The 27,563-nt window shown below is 31.7% G+C and overlaps 1 protein-coding gene and 3 long non-coding RNA genes across 4 annotated transcripts in view; all 4 read left to right on the top strand.

Moving 5' to 3' along the window:
• Positions 1-453: 453 nt before the first annotated feature.
• Positions 454-2,094, top strand: LOC127723288 (uncharacterized). The gene is made up of 3 exons (XR_007991981.1): positions 454-516; positions 881-944; positions 1,205-2,094. It is a non-coding gene; the product is annotated as an uncharacterized LOC127723288 (long non-coding RNA).
• A 712-nt stretch (positions 2,095-2,806) lies between these two features.
• Positions 2,807-7,884, top strand: LOC127723291 (uncharacterized). Its single transcript, XR_007991983.1, has 3 exons — positions 2,807-2,888; positions 3,258-3,321; positions 7,714-7,884. It is a non-coding gene; the product is annotated as an uncharacterized LOC127723291 (long non-coding RNA).
• Positions 7,885-10,747: 2,863 nt separating this feature from the next.
• Positions 10,748-12,285, top strand: LOC127723287 (uncharacterized). The gene is made up of 3 exons (XR_007991980.1): positions 10,748-11,121; positions 11,381-11,431; positions 12,166-12,285. It is a non-coding gene; the product is annotated as an uncharacterized LOC127723287 (long non-coding RNA).
• Positions 12,286-26,520: 14,235 nt separating this feature from the next.
• LOC127723260 (uncharacterized) overlaps positions 26,521-27,563 on the top strand; it is a 32,796-nt gene continuing 31,753 nt past the window's right edge. Inside the window, exon 1 of the mRNA XM_052229824.1 lies at positions 26,521-26,645. Coding sequence (XP_052085784.1) covers positions 26,642-26,645 — 4 coding nt within the window. The 5' untranslated portion in view covers positions 26,521-26,641. The remainder of the gene's footprint in view (positions 26,646-27,563) is intronic.

The following is a 27,563-nucleotide window of genomic DNA, read 5'->3' as shown; positions in this document are numbered from 1 at the left end:
ATTTTCGATCAAAATATTTAAAACTTCAAGGGGAGACAAGTACAATTAACAGCAAGATTTGTTCATTCAATGGGATATAACTGTTAAATTTGCACATCACTTTTGTGCAGTTAAATTCCAAACAAAAACCTTTGACTTGTTTTATTTTTATTATGTCAAGTTTTCTGTTTAGTCAGGCTAATAGTTACTCCTTGCTATAGATCAATGACATTTTGTATTTATTTGCATTACTAACAAATTATCGAATTAATTAGCAATGTTGCTAATCATCAGATGTTTTTCATTTTCCGCTGCTAGGCGAGACATATCTGTCAACAGTTTATCTTACAAACTTGTGTTGATACTATTGTGTACATTTTGTAAGAAATCAGAACATTATATAGTGACTTCATATTTATAGAGAAATGGATTTGTAAAATATATAATGTGTCTTTTTTAATTCTTTTTAGGTTCTTCTGTGATATGTTTTCATGGTGTGGGAATGAGACTTGGTGGTCTAATACAGCTAATACGAAGGTATGTACCAGTATGTTTAGTCCTGTTTTGAAAAAAGAAAAAGTATTATAAAATGTATTTGGAAATAGCATGTGCTCTAAGCGTGAAGGTTTGTAGGAGTTTGATAAGAAGTCTTTGCTTTCTTTAATTGCCTTTAAAGGAGTAAATTTAATTATCTGATTTGATTATGTAAAAGTTTGTTGGGATGCTGGTTTGCTGTTCTCAACTTCTATTACATATTTATAGACTTTTATTTAATTTGCCACTGGACATTTAGCAACCAACAATCAAATAAATCAATCATTCAAAATATGGAATATACATACAGTATATCAACAATGATCCTTTTAAACAATCTTGAATGACTAATCATTTTATTTTTCAGGTTAGCATCACAGCTTGTCTGTAAAGATTGAAGCTGGGAGTGGGCATTGGAGCTGACTTTTATGGTAAGAACCAATACAAAAAAAAAACAATATGTAAAAAAAGAAATATGTTAGACATCTACCATTGACTTGTATTTCATCCTTTTCTGCTAATAACGACTGGTAGTTCAAAAAATATATCAGCAAATCACTTTTAAACAAAGTAAGAGAAATGTTTTATGAATCATGATTATAATGACCAGTTATTTATTATTTTGCATTTCATATTGTTTCAATTTTCAGATTTTGACAATTACGTTTAATTCTGTATATTTCTTTTTCAGGTAACTGTGGCTGCATAAAAGGGCTATGTGATTTTACTGTAACAGTAAAGAATGTAATTCAGACTATTTTTGTGTATGTTTGAGAAAATGTTTATTATAATTTTTACAAAAAGAAAAAAAAAATTATGTACAGGTTCTCCATTTTCAACAAGATTGGAAGTTGTAGGTTAATAGGTCTTTGAAATTTCAAAAATTACTTTCTATTTTCTGTTCATACTCATGTCTAGGCAAAACACTTCCAGTAGTTTAAGAATGGAGAATCTAAAAAAAAAGAAAAGAAAAAAATGTTCAATTATTGAAATGTTTTTTTATTTTTGCAAATTGTAATATATTTTTTCACCTTTGTGTAATTTTTAGCTGAGTTTATAACAAAGGGTATATTATTTTAAGAATATTTTACAAGAAGCATAGTTGAAGAATATCTTGATGAAAGTAGATTGATTGATTTTTGGTATTTAACACCACTTTCAGCATGATTTGCTATATCTTGGCTGCTAGTTTTTATTTGTGGAGACAGCCTGGTGAAAACATCCCCTTCAACAGAGAAACTGGCAACTCTAGTCAATTAAGATTGACGTTAAACACACCTACAATGTGAGGGTTCAGAGTGTTGACAGGCTAGTGATACAGTAGTTGAACTACTTTGACCATTCAGCCACCATTACTCCATCCACACTAAATATGTTATTGAAATGTGTTGAATTTTTGTAATTTAATAATTTTTTTATTTTGATTACCGGTATACTATTTATGTTTTTTTGTTATATATAACAAAGATGTGGAGTTCTAACGGTGAAATTTAGGTCAAAGGGAGGTAATTTATTATACTGTGTTTAACTTCAAATACTTGAAATTCCCTCAATGTTAGATTTTTATTTACTTGGATACTCACATTTTTACATATCAGATGTTTTCTAGATAAATAGAAATTTAGGGTGGGAAAAATTATGTCACTTAAAATAATTACGTGAAATTTTTCAAAAAGTTTATTAATTGAAAGTGCATCTGATATTTTTTATGTATGTTACTTTATTTTCTAAAAAAAAATGGAAACAACATAGATTGACAATAAGATATTGAGAAGAACCACCTTGTCAGCCAGGATAGCAGCTCTTAGGAAGATGGTCAATTAAATCTTCAACCAAGTCTGACTCTTTACCATGAAAATAGAAAAGGCAAGTTTATTTTAGCCAGATCTTTTAAGATAACAGACCCTTCTGAAATATTGCATTTAAAACACCATTGATGAATTAATTTACCAGTTTAGAATTTAAAGATACAAGATACATGAACAAGATTTTCTATTAAAATATCAATAGTAAATCCTAAAAATAGTCATTAAACTTCAAGAAAAGACCAGTACAATTTAAAACACGATTTTGCATTCAATGGGAGATAACTTTGTAAAATATTCAGATATTTTTTGTGCAGTTAAATTTAAATCTTGACGTTTTTTTACTTTCTATCTTTTAAATTGATTTAAAAAAAAATGATTTTATACAATTGTCTACCTGCAATAAGAAATCAGAACAAATTATTTAGTAAATTTTAGGTTATCGGTAACACATGAATTGATTTACAAAATGTATAATGTGTTGATTATAATTTCATTTCAGGTTCTTTCTGAGACATGTTTTCATGGTGTGGGAATAAGACTTGGTGGTCTTATACAGCTAATACAAAGGTATGTACCAGTATGTTAGTCCTGTTTTGGAAAACTCAAATGTATTATAAATATTTTATGGAAAAACAAGATTTGAATGCTTAAAAGATTTTTTACAGGAATCTACTCTTATTATTATATCAGTAACCAAATAAGAGTAAAGTTAAGGATCTGAGTTGTTTACATAAAAATGTGTTGGCTTGTAAGATTGCTGTCTCATCCATATGTTCTTGACATATATAACACATTTTAAGACTATTTCTATTTAATGATTTGCCACTGGACCTTAAGCAACCAACAGCCAATCATTCAATCTATTCAATATACATACATAATACCAACAAAGAACCTTTTAAACAGTTTTTAATGAATTATCATTTTATATTTCAGGTTAGCATCACAGCTTGTCTGTAAGGATTGAAGCTGGGAGTGGGCATTGGAGCTGACTTTTATGGTAAGAATCAATACATAGATTTATGAACTTTTCATCCAAGAGCATTTTAAAGCCCAAGATTTTTGTTAGGCACAGATGTAAATCTTACATATTAATGTCTTCTTTACTTATAGTTGAATAAACAATTTAGGAGGAGATATAAAGATATATAAGGGAAGTCAAAAAGTATAATGTATAATGCGAAATCTTGGGATTTCAGTTTTTTTGTTATCTATAGTTGTCCCCATATATTAAAATATGTAAGTGTGGTATGTATGCCAATGAGACAGCTATCAACCAGAGACCAAATGATGTGGATGCAACTAAATGTCACCCTATGCCTTCAACAATGAGCAAAACCTATATTGTATAGTTAGCTATAAAGGTTCAACATGACTAAATGTTAAAAAATTCAATCAAGTATGTTAATAGCCTGATATACTATAAAATAGTGTAATCAAATCGTACAGTTTTGACTAACCGGTTACTCAGGTAATCGTTCGACCGATTAACTGGTTAACCGGTAGTTTAAGTTGATGCTTGAAGGTCTTAACTATATATATATATATACCCTACAAATGTATGTTTTTATAATACGATAAAATTGAAGTTGGCATTATAAGACTTGTCTGTGAGGATTGTTGGCGAAGTTTGACTTTAGATAATCCAATACACCGTATCAACTAGGGCGTTTGTACTAACTTCATATTGAAAAATAAAAAACCTATTTGATCTCGTCGAATTGAAAATGTCTGAAACCGATAATTCTTTCATTTTATACGACCGCAAAAAAATTTTTGTGGTCGTATATTGGTATGACGTTGGCGTCGTCGTTGTCGTCGTCCGAAGACACATTGGTTTTCGCACTCTAACTTTAGTTTAAGTGAATGGATCTCTATGAAATTTTACCACAAGGTTCAATATCACAAAAGAAAGGTTGGGATTGATTTTGGGGGTTATGGTACCAACAGTAAAGGAATAAGGGGCCAAAAAGGGGCCAAAAATAAGCATTTTTGTAACTTCCAGACATAACTTGTGTGTTAGTGTATGGATCTCTCTGACATTGTACCACAAGGTTCCATATCACAAAAGGAATGCTGGGATTGATTTTGGGGGTAATTGCCTCAAAATTTTAGGATTTAGGGGCCAAAAAGGGGCAAAAAACAAGCATTTTTCTAGTTTCATGACAATAACTTGTGTGTAAGTGTATGGATCTTTCTGATATTGTACTACAAGGTTCCATATCACAAAGGGAAAGCTGGAATTGAGTTTGGGGGTAATTGCCGAAAAGTTTAGGAATTGGGGGCCAAAAAGGGGCCAAAAATAAGCATTTTTCTAGTTTCCAGACAATAACTTGTGTTCAAGTATATGGATCTCTCTGAAATTGTACTGCAAGGTACCATACCACAAAGGGAAGGCTGGGATTGATGATGGGGGTAATTGCCTCAATATTTTAGGAATTAGGGGCCAAAAAGGGGCAAAAAACAAGCATTTTTCTAGTTTCAGGACAATAACTTGTGTGTAAGTGTATGGATCTTTCTGAAATTGTACTACAAGGTTCCATATCACAAAGGGAAAGCTGGGTTTGAGTTTGGGGGTAATTGCCCTAAACGTTTAGGAATTTGGGGCCAAAAAGTGGCCAAAAAACACATTTTTCTAGTTTCCAGACAATTACTTGTGTTCAAGTGTATGGATCTCTCTGAAATTGTACTGCAAGGTACCATACCACAAAGGGAAGGCTGGAATTGAGTTTGGGGGTGATGAATCATAAGGGGGTTCAAAACATTTGGGGGGGGGATTTTTTTTTTTTTTTCATTTTTTTTTCTTTTAAAATTTTCCATTTTAAGTTGGTTATTTCTGATTTATATTTAAAAGCAAATAATAATGATATGGTAGGAGATACACACCAAACAGGATGTGTAAATTATTATATAATAAGTATTGTGCAATAACAAGAAATTTTCAATTGCACAGTATTGCACAATAACAAGAAATCTTCAATTGCACAGTATTGCGCAATAGCAAGAAATATCCAATAGCACAATATTGCGCAATAGCAAGAAATTGTCAATTGTACAGTATTGCGCAATAGCAAGAAATATTTAATTGCACAGTATTGTGCAAAAGAAGATACTTCGTATAAATTGCGTATTTCTTGACCAATTTCAATGGGGTTTTATTCTTGAATTCTTGGGGTTCTTTAATATGCTGAATCTAACCGTGTATTTAGTTTTTGGATTTTGGGCCCCGTTTTTAAATTGGTCCACATTGAGGTCCAAAGGGTCCAAAATTAAACTTTGTTTGATTTCATCAAAAATTGATTTATTGGGGTTCTTTGATATGCCGAATCTAACCGTGTATTTAGATTCTTAATTTTTGGTTCCGTTTTCAAATTGGTCTACATGCATTAAGGTCCAAAGGGTCCAAAATTAAACTTAGTTTGATTTTAACAAAAATTGAATTCTTAGGGTTCTTTGATATGCTGAATCTAAACATGTATTTAGATTTTTGATAATGGGCCCAGTTTTCAAGTTGGTCCAAATCGGGGTCCAAAATTAAACTTTGTTTGATTTCAACAAAAATTGAATATATGGGGTTCTTTGATATGCTGAATCTAAACATGTATTTAGATTTTTGATTTTTGGGCCCTGTTATCAGCTTTGTCCACATTGAGGTCAAAAGGGTCCAAAATTAAACTTTGTTTGATTTCATCAAAAATTGAATTCTTGAGGTTCTTTGATATGCTGAATCCAACCATGTATTTAGATTTTGGATATTGGACCATAATAGGTGAATGTCCAATTTAAAATTTTTAAGTTCTTAGACCACTTTCATTCTGTGTTAGAAACCTATGCTGTGTCAAATATTTAATCACAATCCAAATGCAAAGCTGTATCAAGCTTGAATGTTGTGTCCATACTTGCCCCAACTGTTCAGGGTTCGACCTCTGCGGTCGTATCAAGCTGCGCCCTGCGGAGCATTTTATTTCTTGATGATTAAGAAAATAATGTGGGGTGTTTAAATTTGAAATAATTAAGCCTGTTACTCGTAGCATCAAGTATACATTAATTACATTCACGTTGATTTGCATTTCACAATTTTTGAGTTGGTATTTCATTTAAAGTATGACACATTCAGATGTAGGTCTACGCAATATCAAATCAAAAATAAAATAATGGAGTAAATCGTAAAACTTAATCGGATTACTGATTAAAAGTTAATTTTAAAAAAACATGTATGCTAATTATGTTTCATTAAGATCTTGCCCCGAGGTGATAGACAACTTGTCTAAATCTAATTAATATGATGTTTTTAGGATTATAATTTCAATCAATATACTGGACAATTGATCTGTCAATTAATTACGACGACGATAATTTGTTAAATAGAACAAAATTATTTAATGATTTCAATACTCATTTATATCAAATCTATTAAAATTGAAATAAGCCTGGTTAACCGGTTAGCGTTTTTGGTATTCAGTATTCGGTACTTCCTATGGTTAACCGGTTAACCGTTGACAACACTACTATAAAACAATGTTAAAAAGATATTTGTCAAAAACCCAGCCAATGACTTGTTTTTCATCCTTTTCTTGCTAAGAAATACTGGTACTTTAAAATTTATGTCAACAAATCACTTTATAACAAAGAAAAAGAAATGTTCTATATCGGAATTAACACATTTATTCTAAAACCAGTTGTTGGCATGACACGGGTTATGTTCTTCTCATATATTTTATGACGGTATAATACTAAACCCCTAACAGGAGGGATTGTGCCTGATATTCATATGATGAAGACATAATCTTTCAATCAGTTTAATTGAGGTCTGGAGCTGGCATGTCAGTAACTGCTAGTAGTCTGTTGTTATTTATGTATTATTGTCATTTTGTTTATTTTCTTTTGTTTCCTATTCTGACATCGGACTCGGAGTTAATCTCTTATACTGAGTTTTACTGTGCGTACTGTTGTGCGTTTGTTTTTTCTACATTGGCTAGAGGTATAGGGGGAGGGTTGAGATCTCAAAAAACATGTTTAACCCCACCGCATTTTTGCGCCTGTCCCAAGTCAGGAGCCTCTGGCCTTTGTTAGTCTTGTATCATTTTTAATTTTAGTTTCCTGTGTATAATTTGGAGTTTAGTATGACGTCCATTATCACTGAACTAGTATACTTATTTGTTTAGGGGCCAGCTGAAGGACGCTTCCGGGTGCGGGAGTTTCTCGCTGCATTGAAGACCCATTGGTGGCCTTCGGCTGTTGTCTGCTCTATGGTCGCGTTGTTGTCTCTTTGACACATTCCCCATTTCTATTCTCAATTTTATACATTATAATTGTAATGCTCAGTTAATTATAATTGTTTTGCATTAAATATTATTTCAATGTTCATGACTAATGTATATTTCTTTTTCAGATAACTGTGGCTGCATAAAATGGTTGTGTGATATAACTGCAACAGTAAAGAATGTAATTCAGACTATTTTTGTGTATGCTTGTGAAAATGTTTATAATTTTTTTATGTAAAGATTCTCCATTTTCAACAAGATTGGAAGTTGTAGGTTAACTTGTATTTGACATTACAAAAATTCTTTCTAATTTCTGTTTATACTCATGTCTAGTCAAAACACTTCCAGCAGTTTAAGAATGGAGAATCTAAAAAAAAAAAAAAGAAAAAGAAAAAGAAAAAATTTTTAAAAAAATGTTCAATTATTGAAATATATTTTATTTTGCAAAATTGTAATGTATATATTTTTGCCATCTTTTTGTTATTTTAGGATTTGAGATACTTTCACATTTTACAAGTTACTTTTTACATGTAGTTAATCTGCCGATGTGAATATTCCCACTAAATTTCTTAGCAAAAATTTTACTTATTTTTGGTATTTTTAGCAACGTTTCAAAATACCTTTCCATAGCAAATGCCTCTCTAGTGTAAACTAAAAAGATGAATAATGGTCTGCAGTAAATATATCCCCTTACAACCTTTTCTTTCATGCTAATTTTAATATCTTTAAGATATGTGACAAGGGTGCTCTAATGCAGAGGAATTTACGAAGTTAAGAAGTTAGAAATATATTTTTTGCACTTTTTTTGTCATTTTTAGCTGATTTTGGTTTGTAACCGAGGTGATATTTTTTAAAGAATAATTTTACAAAAGGCATAGTTAAAGAACATCTTGTTGAAATTGGATTGGTTGGTTTTTGGTGTTAAACACCACTTTAACATGATTAACTATAATTTTGGCTGTAAATTTTTATTTGTGGAGACAGCCAGAGTGCCTGGTGAAAACATCACCATCAGGGAAACGGGCAAACCCTAGTCAAATTAAGAATGAAGTTACACATTTCATGTGAGGGTTCTCAGTGTTGACAGGCTAGTGATACAGTAGTTGAACTACTTATAGGACCACTCTGCCATCATAAGTCGATCAGTACGAAATATTTTATTGAAATGTGTTAGATTTTTGTTATCAATCTATTTTTTAATTTTAATTGTACTATTTTATTTATTTTGTTTAATATAACAAGGATGTGGAGTCCGAACAGGGTGAAATTTGGGTCAAAGGGAGGCAATTTATTATACCCCTGTTTAACTCCACATACTTGAAATTCCCTCAATGTTAGGATTTTCATCTAGTACTTGGATATTCATGTTTGTACATTTTTTTTTTAATATCAGATGTATACTAGCTAATATTGACTATTATTAAGAGATCTGTAATAAAAAAAAATAAATGTAAGCAGAGCTCTAGATAATAAGTATGCAGGGTGGGAGAAATCTTGGGTCATTAACAATTGATTTGCTGAAATTTTCAAGAAAGGGGATTTATTGGAAATGCATCTGATATAGTTAATGTATATAACTATATTTAAAAACAAAGATGTTAAGATGATGAGGAGAGCCACCTTGTCAGCCGGGAGAGCAGCTCTAAGGGAGATGGTCAATTTAATCTTCACCAAGTCTGAGGCTTTACCATAAAAAATATGTGGTAAGTTTATATATTCCACAAATTTTATGGTAATAATATTTATATAGGAATTTAACATTATTTTTTAAGGGTTCTTTTCTATCAGTGTTTGATTTTTAGAGTATCTAGTCTTACATTTGTTTTCTGTCTGGTATTGAGTGAGCTGTGTTGGATAGAAACCAACTGTATGCAAATTATTATCAATGAATTTGTAAACTTTTTGATTCGAACAAATTTTTATGCAAAGTCTGTTACTGTTTGAATATTGAATTGATATAGAATCATTTTCATAAAAGCATGGACAAGATGATTTCTTGGCGCTCTTATGTTATCTATAGACTGGTTCAGATGAGGTGAAAGTTTGTCTGTAACGCCCACTTGTCACATTGTACGTGTTATAGACATTCAAACTGGGGTCGCCAAAGGTTCTAAATGCCTACATCAAATAGTACGAATTACTAGCAGAGGACTAAACCTTGTGTGTTGATTTAAATGTTGAATAATTATTTTCTTTTTTTCTTCTCTTGTGCCTACATGTACTTTGCTCTTTTATTCTATTTAAATCCCTATTGGAAGGCCTCTGAGCATAAAATCACTGTTATCAATAGCCGATGGCAAACATGTTAAAGGTACTGTAAATTCAGAAATTATTGCGATTTTGTAATTGTCTTGCTTGACGGAGTCAAAAAGCGAGACATAGGTATGCTGTTTCTGTCGTCAACAATGTATTAGTTTGTGATTAGGTCTAGTTTATGGTGAACCACTAGTGGTATTTACAATAGTCAAAGTTATTGGGTATGCAGTTGTATAAGTATTGGCACATCTCATTACCATGGAGATTATTTGGCCCCATCCCCTCAGTTATGGTCTATTGACTTTGAAACTTTGCTTAGTTTTCATGTATAAGTTTGTGATTAGGTTAGTATATGAGGAACCACTAGTGGTAAGTTAATGATATTTGGTATGCAGTTGTATTAACATTGGCACATCTTATTTCCATGGAGATTATTTTACCCTGACCCTCAGTTAGGGTTTATTGACTTTGAAATTTTGCTTAGTTGACATGTATTAGTTTGTGTTTATGTTTGTTTAAAGGGAACTACTTATGATAAGTTGATGGTATTTGGTATGCAGTTGTATTAGCATTGGCACATCTCATTTCCATGGAGATTGTTTAGTCATGTACCTTCAATCATGGTTCATTGACTTTGAATATTTGCAAAACTAATACATGTTAGTGTTGCTATTTTAATTTCAACATTTGCATTATCGAAATTACAAAAAAAGCAAGACAATCTCTGTGATAACAGTTTATTTTAGACTGAAATGCGATTTTTATTTTTGTGATATTGAGAAAAATCCTGTTTAATTCATATAAAAAATTTCAAAATGCTAGTTGAGTTATTGCCAATACAACCATGTTGCATTTTTTGCAATTATAAAGACATTGCAATAGTTTCTGAATTTACAGTAATTGAGTTAGTATTATTACCAACATAAGTATTGGGGTTGTCTACGCTGTTATGAAAATGATTTTAAGAACCATCAAAAGAGAACAAAACCATCCGATTTTGTAATTGAATGTTCCAAAATCATTGTCTTATACATATACGTGCACTTGCACAAGGTCAATTTCTATCTCTAGCAGCTTAAGTTTATATAGTGAAGATGATAATGTATAACAGGTTTTAATAAATGAAACATAGCATTATTTTGTTAGTCTTCTTAGAGACAGATTGATCTGTAAAACAAGTAATTATTTTTTTATTTTTTTTCATTTTTAGGTTGTTATAATGATGATGTTTTCATGGTGTTGGGAGTAAGACTTGGATGTCTGATATTGTTAACATGTTGGTAGGTAATCAAGCATTTTTTTAGTAATATAATATTTGAAATCAATTTCATAAGGTTCTTTAGTACCAAAAAAATAATTTTACTCTGATGAGATACCAGTTGAATTGTTTTGGTAAATATAAATCTATGAGTTTATAATTCAGAATACCAAATATTTTGTCCATGATTTTTTGTTATCCTAGTGCAATTTTAAATTTAGTACATGTGTAATAATTTTTTTTAGGAAAGTTTAGTATAACTGACTACTTTTATATTCCAGGTTAGCATCAGGTTTCCATTGGGTTACTTGCTGGGATAAAGCTGTTATAAGGTGAGAACTTATTCATCAACATACAACTTTAATGTGTTTATGTTATAGTGTGATGAATGTCACTAAATAGATTTCAAAATTTTTATTTTTTTTTAATTTACAATTAAAAAAAATCAGTATTCAATCTTTTCATTTAAAAATAATGTACCCTTTAAAGCAGATACTAGATCTGAAGAAGATATATGAAGGGGAGATAACAATAAAATCTGATTAAGAGATAAGGGGAGATAACCTAATAAAATGATAACCTAATAATTTATAATTAGGATAAAACTAGTGAGGTCATCAAAAAAGATGTATGATTATCTTTTCATTTAGTCTTTGTTTTTTTATTACTAATTTCAAAAGAATTTATTCCTAAATTTTATCTGGGAGAAACTAATTTTGGAGTAAGTGTCCATAAAATAGCAGAAAAAACCAAAATAGACATTAATTTTATGTTTGTCTCATGTGAATTTAGAATTTATAAAGTAAGCATTAGCTGCTAAATTTGTTCAAAATGATTGTTCAGACATTTTGGTTCAGTTGTAAAGTCCTGACAAATGTACTTTAATGCATCAAGGTTTATCATTTTTACAATCACTGCATATTTTTGATACTATATATTTTTAAGTAATCAATATAAGTAATAAACAAAATTATTTAAAATACACTGATGTCTGTTTCTTTATTCCCATTAGACTATTTTAAAATTACGAATCAACAATTGAAATTTAACTTTGTTTCTTTTTCAGTCGAAAGAGTTGCTGTTGCTGCCTTCCTTGTATGGTAAAATCCTCAGACTGCAATCCTGCAAACCATTGGATAAACTGTTGCTATCTTTTGTAAAAAAATCAGCAGATATTTGTCTTATAAGCAGAGTGAATTATAATTGCAATTAATTTTTAATGCTTTGTTATTCAAATTATAAATATTTATTTCATTATTTTTACTTGCATTCAATTATTGTTTTGTGATTGAAGAAATATAAGAAAAAAACTGTGAAATTATTGTTATTTGAGAGGTCCCAAAGGTATGATGTATGGTTTCACAAGATACCCATAAGACTTGCTTCAGTTTACATATATTTTTTAAGTTATGTACACTGGTTATGAATTATAAGTCCTTTGTGAAATGATTTTTTCTGGTTAGAAACCTATTAAGTAGGACTTTGATGGCCAAACACTAAAAGGGAATAAAACAAATCCCCCATTAAACAATTTAAGTACTGAGTTTTTGGTGCAATATGAACTAGAAATAAAAATGTTTAGTTAGATGGTTTGTTTTGACTCTGCATTCTTTACATTCATACAAATTAATGGCTGTCAGTTTTATTTATTGGTTTTGTTTATATATTATAAATGCATTATTCAGCATCTGAGACCACTCAAGTGAAAATAGTTACATAGTTTTTGCAGTTTGTCATATTTTCTCATTTTTGTGTGATTGATTTCTATATTTTTTCTCATTTATGATTATTTATATTTTAATGTTTGATTTTTGAGGCTTGTACTCAGCTTCTAAACAATTACCTCCCCACTCCACATGTATAACCAGGATCATGTAAAAGAAGTTTTGATTTTGAAGGATGGGTGGATAATTAAAAATGCAAGATTTTTTTAATGTGCTAGTTCATAATGTAAAAGTCTGCACAAGACATCTAACCCTACCTGAACACATTATTCTGACTTCCAGCTGACAAGTCTTTGCTCCTACTCCTAATTGCTGAATGCTTAGCAGGGGACATCAAATACCAATTTTCAATTCTTTGATATGACCCAGGGCAGGACCAAATCCCATGCCCATCTGCACTCATGTTGAGCATAAAAAGTTTATTAAAGAAGATTTGTATGTCTGTTTGTCCATCATCATCTCTTATCCACAGCTTATAAACTATTGGAAGGTTTTCATTTAAACTTTCAGATTATCTGTGTCTAATGGCGGTGTGTATTTTATTTTATTATAATGAAATTTTAGGGTTCTCAATTGTAATGAATGGACCTCCTAAGTATTTGAAAAAAGGGAAAGAAGCTTCTCATACCACCATTTTATCATGTGAAGGATAGGTTGGTTCAAATATATTTGTTTTTAATCATGTTTTTAGTAGTTGGATCTCATTATGACAAAATTTTAATGACTTAAATTCAAAATAAATTTGGGGTTCACAATGATATATATTACCACTGTAGCTTTAATGTAAATTTTATAAGGCTTTGCTATAACAAGATTTGTGTTTTATCTTGTTTTATCTGATTTTAGTGGTTTTTATGTGATTTTATTTGTTTTTACTGTCAAATCTTGTTATACCAAGTCTTAGTATGATTGAGTTTATATATTTTGATTATACATGCAATTCAAAATATAGATTTACATAATGAGATCAGACATTTATTATGCTTTTAACTCTTATTAGTGGATAAAATAGAAAAATGAATTGGTCGTTGAAGATTGACCAAATTACAAGATTTATAAATGCAGAATCTTGCTCTAACTAAATCTATGTTCTTATCAGCTGAACCAACCTATCCTTCAATATGAGTAATAAAATTTTGAAAGTTTAGGCAAAAACAATTCAACCCTTTAATTGTGATTGGAAGTTGTAGATGGATGAGCAAACAGGTGATATACTTGCTTACTATGGCACATTTCCTAAAGGATATGGACTATGGGTATGGGTTTTGCTCATGGTTGAAGGCTGTAGGTGACTGATAGTTGTTAAATTCTATGTCATTTGGTCTCTGGTGGAGAGTTGTCTCGTTGGCAATCATATCTCCTATTTTTATTTTATATGAAATAATTACTTATTACTTCCTGGGCAAAAAGTTCTGGTTCCAAGAAAATAATAAAAAAAAATACTTTTATCATACATGTATTGTTAAATAACTATCCTACTTTGATATAAAGAATTGACTTTGGTTAGAAATTGGGAGGAATTATAAAGAAACTCGATATACAATATAAGAGCTTGGGGTTATAAATGTTTAATGAAATGCAGTTAACTATTTCCTTGGTGATCTAATTATTTTTGCACAGATCACGATATTAGTTTATTTAAATAACCCAGTAAATAAATTGAGTACACCTCATAAATGAATTTGATTCATGTATTTTTATGCATTTTTTATCTTAGTATTTACCATTGTATTCCTTGTTATATTTGTAAATGCCTCTTCGTATGTGACAAACTGAGGATTCATATATTTTATGGAATTATATAAATTTATTTTAAGTTTGGTATTTAAAAGTATTGGAAAGCACCAAGTTTAATATTGAGCAAAAAAAAATATTCCTTTAAGACCTAAGGATATTAAAATTCAAGACATGTATCTCAGAACAGAATTGATTTTCTAAATTCTATTTAAACAGCTAGTCTGGGATTGATTGATTGTTGGTTGCTTAGCTAGTCTGGGAACTGGTATCAAGAAACTAAAAAGAATCCTCAGCTCTGTCAGTTATTTTGTATAATTGTAATATTTAACCAATGATACCTTACCCATGATGCAGATCCTTTTCCTCCTTTTACTTTTACTAAAAACTTATTATTATTACAATTTCTTTGGTATTTGTACACACTTGATGGAGCAGAATGGGTCTGGTTTCATTTGGATATTTTATATTATGATGCATGATAATGATATAAATAAATAGGTAAATAAAAATTTAATTGAGAAAACCTATCTTATACTTTATTTGAGTCTGAATGACAAATAAAGGGGGAAGAGGTTTCTGTGGTCAAGGGTAACACACAGCTGATTTATTGTATGGTATGGACGAAGTTGAAAAAGCAAGACTTCTTGGGCATACTTTTTCCATAAGCAACAGCTTCAACAATGTATTTGATTGTGATAAGTTCCAAGTTAAAGAAAACTAGTGGTAGGTCAATGATATTTGGTATGCAGTTATATAAGCATTGAAACATATTTCTAAGATTATTTTGCTTCTCTCCCTCAGTCATAGTCGACTTAAAACTTTTAATTAGTTTACATGTATAAGTTTGTGATTAGGTCAATTGAAAGGGAACTATAAGTGGTATGTCAATGATATTTGGTATACAGATGTATAAGCATTGACAAATCTCAGTTCCATAGAGATTGTTCAGCTCCAGCATCAGTCATGGTTTATTGACTGAATGTTTTGCATTATTTACATGTGATTTGTGATTAGATCAGTTTAAGATGAGTGACTAATATCTGATATTTGGTATGCAGTTGTATTGGCATTTGCAAGTCTCATTTTCATAGAGATTATTTGGTCCCACTTCCTTATCATGGTTCATGGACTTTGAAACTTTCACAGTTTAACAAGGAACCAATTGATAAGTCAATGGTGTTGGGTATGCAGTTTTATAAGCATTAGCATTTCCATGGTGTTTTTATTTTGCCCTGAAACGTCAGTCATGGTTCATTGCATAGATAACAGATGTCAATATTGCAAGTTAATTTCAACATTTGCATTATACCACCAAAAAACGCCAGACATCTCTCTGTGTCAACAGTTTATATTTCCATCTCTTGGTATCTTTCAACATCATGTTTTGAGTTTTAAATGTCTCAGAAACTTCTTTGCTAGTTTAAACAAGACTTGACACAAATGATACTTAGGAATTACATGACAGAAATGTTCATTGGACTTGCTAATTACCTGATTGGCTGCCAAGTCTTTAAATAGATCTAGAATTCTAAAATGATCTAGTTTATATAAAGGCTCATCAGATACAAAACACAGGGATACAGATCTAGCACTGGATGCTCCTGATATAAAACTTCATAATCCAGACTGAAGAAGAATAAGTTAATCCATATCTTGTATGCAGTTGCCTTATGGCCTGGTTTAATCTGGCATATGAACATTATCTTGATTCCATTTTTGAGGGTATGTGTACATTATTTGTTTTCAAATTAATTTGACAGTTTTTATGTGTAATAAGGACAATTAATTCTCTTATGGTTATTGCCTGTGATCTATTTCTCACATGAAGAGCTATATTTTGTATCACATTGCATGGATTGGGATAAGAAAAAGGTTTACGAAAAATTTGTTGAGTGGCTTATCCTGCACCATTTGGTCATCATTTAGGTTCCATGATTTGGTCTGTTCTCGGTCAGATTCTCTAGGTCAACAATGTATGGTGTACAGAATGATTGTAATGTGAATATGATTGTCTGATGAGATACATCTGACCTTGGATTTTTTTTTGAAGTGTGGTCAACATTAAGTTTTTATAGACTGCAAAACTTTTGCCATTTGATAATGGTGTGGATATGTCGTCATTGTGGTCTGTAGACATATGTTTTCCAGACAATAACTTGAGTATAAGTGTATAGATCTCAAAGAAATAAAACCACAAGGTCCCATACCACAAAAGGAAGGTATGAATTGAATTTGGGGTTATTGCCCTAACAGTTTAGGAATAAAGGTTAAAAAAAAGATTTTCCGGGGTTTCCAGACCATAACTTGAGAATAAATCCATGGATTTGTATGAAATTATTATACAAGATTTCAAACCAAAAAGGGAAAGTTGGAATTGATTTTGGTGATTATGGCCCAAACTGTTTATGAATTAGGAACCAAACAAACACCAATACCAATATAAATTATTTGTTTCTTGACCAATTTCAATTTCGATGAGAATCATGTATTCTTTGGGTTCTTTGATATGCTGAATCTGTTACCATGTTTGTGTATTTCTGTTTTCGAATTCGTTCACATTCAGGTCCAAATGGTCCAAAATTAATCTAAGTTTGATTTAAACCCAAAATTGAATTCTTTGGGGTTTTTTTATATAATGAAACTGTGTATTTAGATATTGGGCCCATTATCAAATGGTCCAAAATTAAACTTTGTTTGATTTAAACCAAAATTTTAATTATTGTGGTTCTTTGGTATGCTGAATCTACTGGTAACTGTGATCTGTATTGAGATTTTGGATTTTTAGCCCTGTTAACAAACTAGTTCAAATCGAGGTCCAAAGGGTCCAAAATCAAAAAATTAAATTTTTTTGAGTTCTTTGAAATGCTGATTCTAACTTATTTTAGATTTTGGATATTAGAGTATAGGTAAATGTATTTTTGAATTCTTAGACCACATTCATTTGGAGTCCGAAACCTATGCTGTGTCAAATATTTTATCACAATCCAAATTAAGAGCTGTATCAAGCTTGAATATTGTGTTCATACTTGCCCCAATTGTTCATGGTTTAACCTCTGTGGTTGTAACAAACTGTGCCCTGCAGTGCATTTTATTATGATAAGGTCAGAACTATAGTGAGTGTATAGAATGATTGTAAGGTGTAGTATGGTTTATATTTGCATCTGACAGGGTTTATCTGAAATTGACCTTATATTCATGGGAGGGGGGGGGGGGGGGTGGCGGCTATGGATTTTTTTGGAAAAAAAAGTTTGTTTCCAGTTTTTGGAGAAAAGAAAAAAATAATTTGTTTATGGCCCTGAGAAAAAAAAATGTTTGTTTCACCCTCAGCTGCCACTATATGTAATGCTAAAATTGAAAGAAAAAAATTGTTTTCTACTTGTCGCCAAAAAAATAGATTGTTTTTCGCCAAAGTTTGTCCGGAAAAAAAAATCGGTCAAAATAATCTAAACAGGTCCATATATATAACGTATTGACCTCGTCAAAAGTCCATAATTTGTATAGCCAGTTAAGGTCGTTAAAAACTTCCATTTGTAAAGTCCATAATTGATAAATATTTCGGCAAATGACATCTCTAATATGATTGAACTACAAAAAAGTATTGGTTTGTCTCCCTTGCAATGCATATGATATTATTCCTTAGATATTATTTTAAAGTCTGCAACATTTTGTCATTGAAGCTGTAGCTTCGTCAACAGTTAACGTCAACGCTCCGTGTAAAATATCGATGTAGATATAAAGTGATTCCCTATATAATCAACCAAAAATTGCATCATTGACTTTTTCATGAAATTCGGTATATTATAATTAATCTTCATACGTAATCAAACCGAATGTCATTTTAAAAAATAGGGGTCCATGAACTCGTTTAAAAGTTAAATCAGTTTAAATGATAAAAATCAGTCGAAAAATGCATCTTTACCCGATATGTCACAGTTTGACGTCGCGAAAATAACATTTCACGTTAGCAACGTCAGAAATTATCAGAAAGGATAAATTTTTTATTGAATTTTATGATCAGAATTTTGGGATTATTTCATGAGGAGAGTGACATTTTTCACCATCTTCCGGGGTCTGGCAATTTGTGAAAAAAGTAATCTCACTTGCCACCCCAAAAATTTAACCAGACATGTATAAATGTATCAGCTTTGATATGAGCCACCATATATATTCAAGTAAACGATATGGACTGAGCAACGGAGGAAAACGTTACCATTACCGCCTATGGAGAATTAATTAAAGATCTTGACCCAACTATATTTGTTGTATGGAAGAATTGTTAGCTGTACATGGCTGCCTGGCATGGTTCATCTGACCTTGACCTCATTTTCATGGTTCATTGGTCAATGTTTAGTTTTCTTGGTTAATGTTAAGTTTATGTGACAGTTATAATAAAGCTTTATATTTAGGACTATCATGGAAACATAATATCAATGAATAGTAAAGAAGGCGAGACATTTCAGCGTGTGCACTCTTGTATTGATAAGATATCGTTTAATTTAATAGAGATATTTTTTTAAACTAAATAAGATATCTATAAACGAAATAAGATATATCTTATAAACTAAATTAAGGGGGTATAGTTAACTACATTTGTAGTTAACTCTCAGACAGTTGATGAAACCTGACTAAAAATAAATATCAATCTAAATGATAAATACTAAAGCGTATTAGCTACACACATTAATTCAAGTTTTTGGTATTTCTTCCTATGTTTGCATTAACGCAAACTGTTGCGATATAAAGCAAACATAGAAAAAAATATATAATGCGTGGCGCTCGTACATTCCCTTCAGTAGAAATATACCTGTTAACTACCGGATTTTACAGTTTCATGAAATAATTAATTTATACACAAAATTACAGATTTATGGGGAAAAAAGTCACGTGACGTCATATGTTTTGTACCGTTTTTGTATTCCAGGGGTGAGGATAAATGTCATTTATATATTTAAAAAAAATGTGTAATGACTGCCAATGAGACCACTCTCCACATGGTAAAGACTTGTTTTTGTTTTGTTTTATAGGTTCCATCATCTGCATGCACATGAATGGTTAACTATTGCAAAAGATTTCAATGAGAAATGGAATTTTCCTAACTGCTTGGGTGCGGTTGATGGAAAACATGTGGTTATCCAAGCCCCAAATAATAGTGGGTCGTACTTCTACAACTATAAGAATACACACAGTGTAGTACTTATGGCAGCTGTTGACGCAAGCTACGGGTTTATTCACGTTGATGTTGGAACCAATGGCAGAACCAGTGATGGAGGTACTTTCCAAAATTGTTCATTGAACCAGGCTTTAGAGTGCAATGAATTGAACATTCCTGAACCCACACCATTACCAAGCCGAAATAAACCAACACCATATGTTTTTGTTGCTGATGAGGCATTCCCATTAAAAGAAAATATCATGAGGCCTTATCCCCAACGAGGAGGACTTGATGATTCGCGGAGAATTTTTAATCATCGTTTGTCCAGAGCTCGACGCATTGTGGAAAACGCATTCGGTATTCTTTGCAACCGTTCCAGGGTGATGCGTGCCCCTATTTTATTATCACCTGAAAAAGTAACACATGTAGTCATGGCATGTTGTGCTTTGCACAATTATTTAAGACCTGAAAGTTTCCTGGGATTACAAGAAAACTGAAAATATTGAAATTAACAATTTAATGCCACCAATGGCAAGGGGAGGATACCACAGCTCATCTAAGGCTCGTGATATTCGGGAAGAATACAAAGAATATTTCACAGATATAGGTCAGGTACCATGGCAGCACAAAGTTCTTTCTTGAGCTAAAGTGTTGTATATTCAATTCATTGCAGGTTGGAAATTGACTGTCCAGTTACTTCATTACATTACTGTTTTCTTGTACTACTATTTGTAATAGCTACATTTGTACTGACCTAAAGGTATTCATACATATCTGAGAAAACATTTCTCTTTTCTTGTCACCAATAATATATTATATGACAAAAAGTTTTCATGTAACATGATTATTTTGAATATAATACGTTTATCTACCAGTGTGTGTTTCTGTGTAATTTTAATTTCAGTGGCAATCTTTGCCGGGTGATGAGTAATAAACAAGATTAAGAATTGGCTGACTGGAGGAATGACTATTCAATAAGCAGTAGGAAATTAAATGCATATTCAGGATTAAAACTTGATAATGGTATATGAATATATTAAAGCACTGCTTAAGTTAAAAAAATAAACGCATCTCAATCAAATACAAAAAAAATGAAATGCTTTTTTTTTCTCCATCTTACAGTATTTTACTAAAAATTGGACTCAATTTTTGCAGTCACCATTTACTCAAGTCTAAGACTAAATTTTCAAAATATTAATTTCTTCAAAATAAAAATAAGGCATCTATGTGGGGAGAGGGTGTGGGTGGGTGGATATTTTATGAATGAGTATTCATGAGGTTAGAATGTTTGCAAAGGAGTAGGCCCGGTAAGACCCGTTTTTGGCCCCAAAATATAGCATTTTTACAAATTTGTCAAAATGTTATTTTTAGCTATTTATTGGAAATTAGAATACTTGTGATCCATAAATATGGGCTGTTTTTTACAAAACAATGCACATGCATTAGGTAAAAGCATCATAAATCCATGCAATATTACTGAAATCTTCACAATTTGACCATTTGCGCTAATTTTAAGACGTTTTTTGCTAAAATGGAAGTGGCCACATTCGTGTTCATTCTTAATATTCAAATATATGTTGTATTTGGGTGATAATACATAACATATATAAAGGTTGAGACTAACCTTGGACAGACATATTGACAACATAGTGGGTAAAGGCAACAAAACACTAGGCTTCATACGAAGAAAATGAAACTTAAAAGATTGCACTAAACCAGTTAAAGCAGCAGCATATTCAACAATAGTAAGACCTTCAGTTGAATATGCATGCACAGTATGGGACCAAGAAAGGTACAGTTTGAGCATATCTGACTTGCTGAAAAGGATAAGCAGGACAAGTTCTGTCTACAATAACACTTTTTTACTTTAATATGGTGTATAATTAAGTCAGCATGACCGAAATCATTAATTGACCCTTTAGAGAGGTTTTTGCTCTCGTAAGAAGATTTTTACCAATTTTTGTATTCATGTGGAAACCAAAATAGAATGAGAGAGTTTATTTCAGCACAGTAAGATCTTCAAATAAGACTGACTGGCCTAAATTGTCAACAAACTATTTACATATTTATATTGCAATTTTAACACATTTTGGGGCATTTGAAAAAAATATAAAGTAGATAGAGAGAAACTTTATATAGCAAAAATAGTCAGCATAGTGAAATCTACAAGAAAGACGATATGGTTGAAATCGTCAGGTTCCTTTCAGGAAGTATGATTTTATCAACTATTTTGAAAACAATAAAAAAAAAACTTTAAAAGATAGGTAGAAACAGAATTCACTATCACTAATAGGAAATGTAATAAAATGCTGCAAAATAAGAAGTTAAAAAAAGCCAACATAACGGATCCCAATAGATTTAGAATAAATCTAAAAATTAACTGGTCTTGAACATGCATGAAATATATGCCACTTGACGTTTAGTAACCACGATCTATCAATTAAAATGAAAATTTTTTACCAGGTGAACGATTCAGGTTCTTGTTTATTTGTTCAGTGCTCTGGGGTGTCCATCTGGTATAAGTCATTTGTATTTGACCTCATTTTCATTGACGACTTTTAGCATAAATCTTCCCCAAGATTAAGTCATTGAAAAACTTTAAAGGGACTACCACTAACGGTAAGTCAATAATAAATATTTTTCAGTAAAGTAAAATTTGGTATGCAATTGAATTAACATTACCAAATCTCGTTCCATAGAGATTGTTTGGCACTGCCCTCCACTTTTCTTCCTCAGTCATAAAGAGAGAATTGTTTGCTTCTAAGTACTAGTCGATCCTTTAAATAAACTTATTCTAAAAGGTTACCAATTCAACACTGTAATTAGATCATTGAATATTGTTTTAATTGGTATTAATATTGATTTTGTTCTCAGTAAATTAAAAGCAAACTAAATATTACTGTTATATACATATACACATTCATGGATCTTCAATCTGTTGATACCTGCACTGCACTAGGTCTTGTTTTTCTCTGACTGTTTATGAAATTTTACACTAAATCTATTGGCTGTTGGATGTGTACTGATTGATAATTTAGTCTTAAATGCATGATTTTTGTCGAGCCTGCAACTTTTGTCGCAGAAAGCTCGACATAGGGATAGTGATCCGGCGGCGGCGGCGGCGTTTGCTAACTTTTTAAAAGCTTTATATTTTAGAAGGTGGAAGACCTGGATGCTTCATACTTAGTATATAGATGCCTCATGTTACGAAGTTTCTGTCAGTCACATGTCTAATGTCCTTGACCTCATTTTCATGGTTCAGTGACTACTTGAAAAAAAGTTAAGATTTTTTGTAATGTTAAATTCTCTCTTATTATAAGTAATAGGATAACTATATTTGGTATGTGCGTACGTTGCAAGGTCCTCATGCCCGTCAGACAGTTTTCACTTGACCTCAACCTCATTTCATGGATCAGTGAACAAGGTTAAGTTTTGGTGGTCAAGTCCATATCCTAGATACTATAAGAAATAGGTCTAGTATATTTGGTGAATGGAAGGACAATAAGGTGTAAATGACACCTGGCAGGTGTCATCTGACCTTGACCTCATTTTCATGGTTCAGTGGTTATAGTTAAGTTTTTGTGTTTTGGTCTGTTTTTCATATACTGTATATATGCAATAGGTCTACTATATTTGGTGTATGGAATGATTGTAAGGTGTACATGTCTAGCTGGTACGTGTCATCTGACCTTGACCTCATTTTCATGGTTCAGTGGTCAAAGTTAAGTTTTTGAATTTTGGTCTTTTTATCTAATACTGTATGCAATAAGTCAACTATATTTGGTGTATGGAAATATTTTATGATCTATATGTCAGTCGCTCAGATTTAATTTGACCTTGACCTCATTTTCACGGTTCATTGCTCAGTGTTAAGTTTTTGTGTTTTGGTCTGTTTTTCTTAAACTATAAGCAATATATCTGTTATATGGAAGAATTGTTAGCTGTACATGTCTGCCTGGCATGGTTCATCTGACCTTGACCTCATTTTCATGGTTCATTGGTCATTTTTTTTAGTTTTCTGGGTTAATGTTAAGTTTATGTGACAGTTGTAATAAAGCTTTATATATAGGACTATCAACATAATATCAATGATTAGTAAAGAAGGCGAGACATTTCAGCGTGTGCACTCTTGTTTTAATAGGTTGTTAGTGGCTTTTAACTACCTGTCAGTAACTGCGAGTACTCTAAGATCTGTACTTAGTTTCCTTATGTTGTTGGAATATACAAGTACGGCCACTTCCACCCTGTGTTTTTGTTAGATGTATTTTTATTTGTATCCATCTGATGAGCTAAACCTTTTTCAACTGATTTTTATAGTTCGTTCTTATGTTGTACTGTTACACCACTGTTCCAGGTTAGGGGAGGGTTGGGATCTCGTTAACATGTTTAACCCAGCCACATTCTGTATGTATGTGCCTGTCCAAAGTCAGGAGCCTGTAATTCAGTGGTTGTCGCTTGTTGGTGTGTTACATACTTGTTTTTCGTTCATTATTTTTGTACATAAATTTGGCCTTTAGTTTTCTCGTTTGAATTGTTTTAACATTTGTCATTTCGGGACCTTTCATAGCTGACTATGCGGTATGGGCTTTGCTCATTGTTGAAGGCCGTACGGTGACCTATAGCTATTAATTTCTGTGTCATCTCTTGTGGAGAGTTGTCTCAATACCACATCTTCTTTTTATACGCCCGTCAAAATTTTGACAGGACGTATTATGGTATACAAATGTACGGCGTCCGTCTGTCCATCTTTCGGCGTAAGTTTTCGTTCTTTCTTGCTGTGTGGAAAAAAATCTCAAAATTGTTCCAAAGTTTTTATAATCTATTGTTCATGAACAATGTAAAATGCTTTTTTTAAAGGCGATTTATTTATCAAAGACAAACTATGAATCGTATAAAAGAGCTTTGATTTAGGGACGACATCAAAAGATCAACGTAAGATAAAAAAAAAACTTAATTCAAATATTTAGGGGTGGAGTAAAAAGTGCTGCAAGTTTTGTTTATTTGACATCGATTTTACATATATCTGTATTGGTCAATCAACTTGATTTTTCCAAAATTAAGTTAAGAGGGGGTTGGGGTCAGTGAAATAACTATGTGAATTAATAAAATTGAGAATGGAAATGGGGAATGTGTCAAAGAGACAACAACCCGACCATAGAGCAGACAACAGCCGAAGGCCACCAATGGGTCTTCAATGCAGCGAGAAACTCCCGCACCCGGAGGCGTCCTTCAGCTGAATTAAGTTTGTTTATCCTACATTGAACTTTTGGTGTCGTCCCTTATTGTCCTGTGAATTTTTATCCATGACTTAATTCAGGCAAATTATTTGCCTTTCTTGCACTATTGAAAATAAGGACAGAGGGACATCAGATATAAATACTGTTAGTATTTAATCGCACTGGTAGCAGTTACAAAATTTTAGATAAGTGAAAATAAGTTGAAATATGAAAGAAAACTTTCAAATAAGAATTACTCCTAAACACACATAAAAAGGGAGACCCACTATAAAAGCGCTTGCGACCTGACTCGCTTCATGATGATGTCTTTAGTTATTGCAATTGATTAATCTTCACTTATCAATCAGAGAGAGAGCTCTACTTATCAATATCAATAAAAATATATTTTAACTGTTGAATGATTTATTCTTCAATTATTTAGTCTTAGAATTTATATCTTTAATTTTCACCAATTGTCTAAATTTGATTTATTGAACCTTTTTGTCTGCTTACGCCTTACATAACTAAAGATGATTGAGATATGTTTAGCCGTTTTTACATAAAACATTTAAAAAATTAAAAACATCTAGCTTGTAAGTTATTTCTTCAAAGACATATATAGCATCATTTTAAAGCAAACTTATTTGTCCAAGGCATAAATGAATGATTGTACTGAAATGAATGAATATATATAGCCTATTGTTAGAAAGCTGGACAAAATTCTGTTTGCTGGTGTTTATATGTTTATAAAAACACAGCTGGTATTATGCCATATAATTTCATTACTAATAGTGATTAAAATGCGTAATCTACGGTTCGGTACCAATTTCGTCGTCAGTGCTAATGAAAATATTAAATTTCTTGGTAACAAGAATGTCATATAACCTCCTAGATGGTATTTTTTAAAGATATATGAACATCAAAACTCATGAGATACGTTTTATGAGTGTTTTTTTTTTAAAATGTCATTGAAGATCAATTAACAAAAATTATGGATTTTTTCCCTATTTTTTCAAAATAATTTCCCCTTCGTACATTGATTTATAATCTCGACGCGGTTTTGATCTCAATATCATAGCCCTTTTAAAGACCACTAACTCAAGTATCGTAATTTATAACTCCCGTGAAGACGCTAATTAATTTTTATCAGTAAATGCAACGACGTCTATTGGAAGGAGTTAAGAGTTATCATTAATTATCTACTGTCCAATCTAAACAGATTGGGTTATCTCGCTTGGAAATGTGACATATTCTAGCACATGAATCCCACGCATAAACTGCTAATTTTCAGACTAACTATACCACGTTTTTGTATTTGGTTACATTTTAAGTAGTTAATTAATGCCGCGATATGAGAGTAATGTCTACCCTGTGTTCAGTTTCCTAGTATTATAATTTTGTGGGGTGGGACTTTGTTTACCGTATATGTCTGTGGTGTATCCATGTAATATGTCTACATATTTTCAGTGTTGTTTTTCAAACACAAATGCAAAGATTAAGGGTTTTCCCTTTTTTTGTGCACCGTTCGAAACCTTTTCCACCTTCTAGCGTTACCTCTGTTCAACTGGTTTTCGGTTTAAATCCTGTTTAGAGCTTCGCTTAATTTCATAATACATCTAAAAACCAGATTCCTCGGTGTTCGAACTTTTTCTGCGAAACTGTTTCCTGATATAAACGTGTACTGTAAAAATCCTTGTATAAATTCAAGAAGAAATGGGTAAATCCAATAATTGTCTTTTTAAACGTAGTCCGAGATTACTCTGACGTCCAACGGCTGTTTTGCCAGACATGCTAGGGCCGTGGGACCACGGCCCTAGCATGTCTGGCAAAACAGCCGTTGGACGTCAGAGTAATCTCGGACCACGGCCCTAGCATGTCTGGCAAAACAGCCGTTGGACGTCAGAGTAATCTCGGACTATTTTAAACGGTGCACCTGTTACATGTACCTATTCTGTAAATTATACCTTTGTCATGTTTGTCAAATGAAGTACTTCTTGAAGTGTACTGTGTAGAATTATATATTTTTCTTATACTATAAGGTTCACCAGAAGCAATTGAAAAATATCATATATGGCCTTGTTCACACCTGGGACTATTACACTAACTATATTAGCCCCACCGGACGCAATTACAACTGGACACAATTACGAACGATTTCAAATGTTTGCCCTCTGAAATCATATTTATTTATGATTATCAATAAATGTTTCTATAAATAAAAACCCTATTAAAATTCCCTTGTTTTCATGATAACACAATTTATGTGCACTTTGTGAATGTTGATGACGATGACAAAATCATTCTGAAAATATTATAAGAAGAACAATCCCGCCTGGAACGTGGAACATTATATAAAAAAAACATAAAGATAAGTGCATATTGCCTTCTTTTGTTTATATATAGAAAGAAAAATATCTCCTGATTCTGTTCATATGCGTGATGCCTTTTATCTTGGCCAAATTACCCCAAAATTGACGTTTTTTTAGACTCTTGTGACCCTATTTACAGTCAAAAGAAAATACGTTAACTTTATTGAAAAGTCCAGAGAACTCCGAAAGAAATGTTGACCTATTTAAAAAACAATCATAGATGAATGATAGGTTCACCAACGAAATGGAAAAATTGAATTTAGTGC

Source organism: Mytilus californianus, unplaced genomic scaffold, assembly GCF_021869535.1.
Source record: "Mytilus californianus isolate M0D057914Y unplaced genomic scaffold, xbMytCali1.0.p SCAF_13, whole genome shotgun sequence".
NCBI lineage: Eukaryota > Metazoa > Mollusca > Bivalvia > Mytilida > Mytilidae > Mytilus > Mytilus californianus.
The sequence above is the reverse complement of the archived record's forward strand: the minus strand, read 5'-3'. Positions and strand labels throughout refer to the sequence as shown.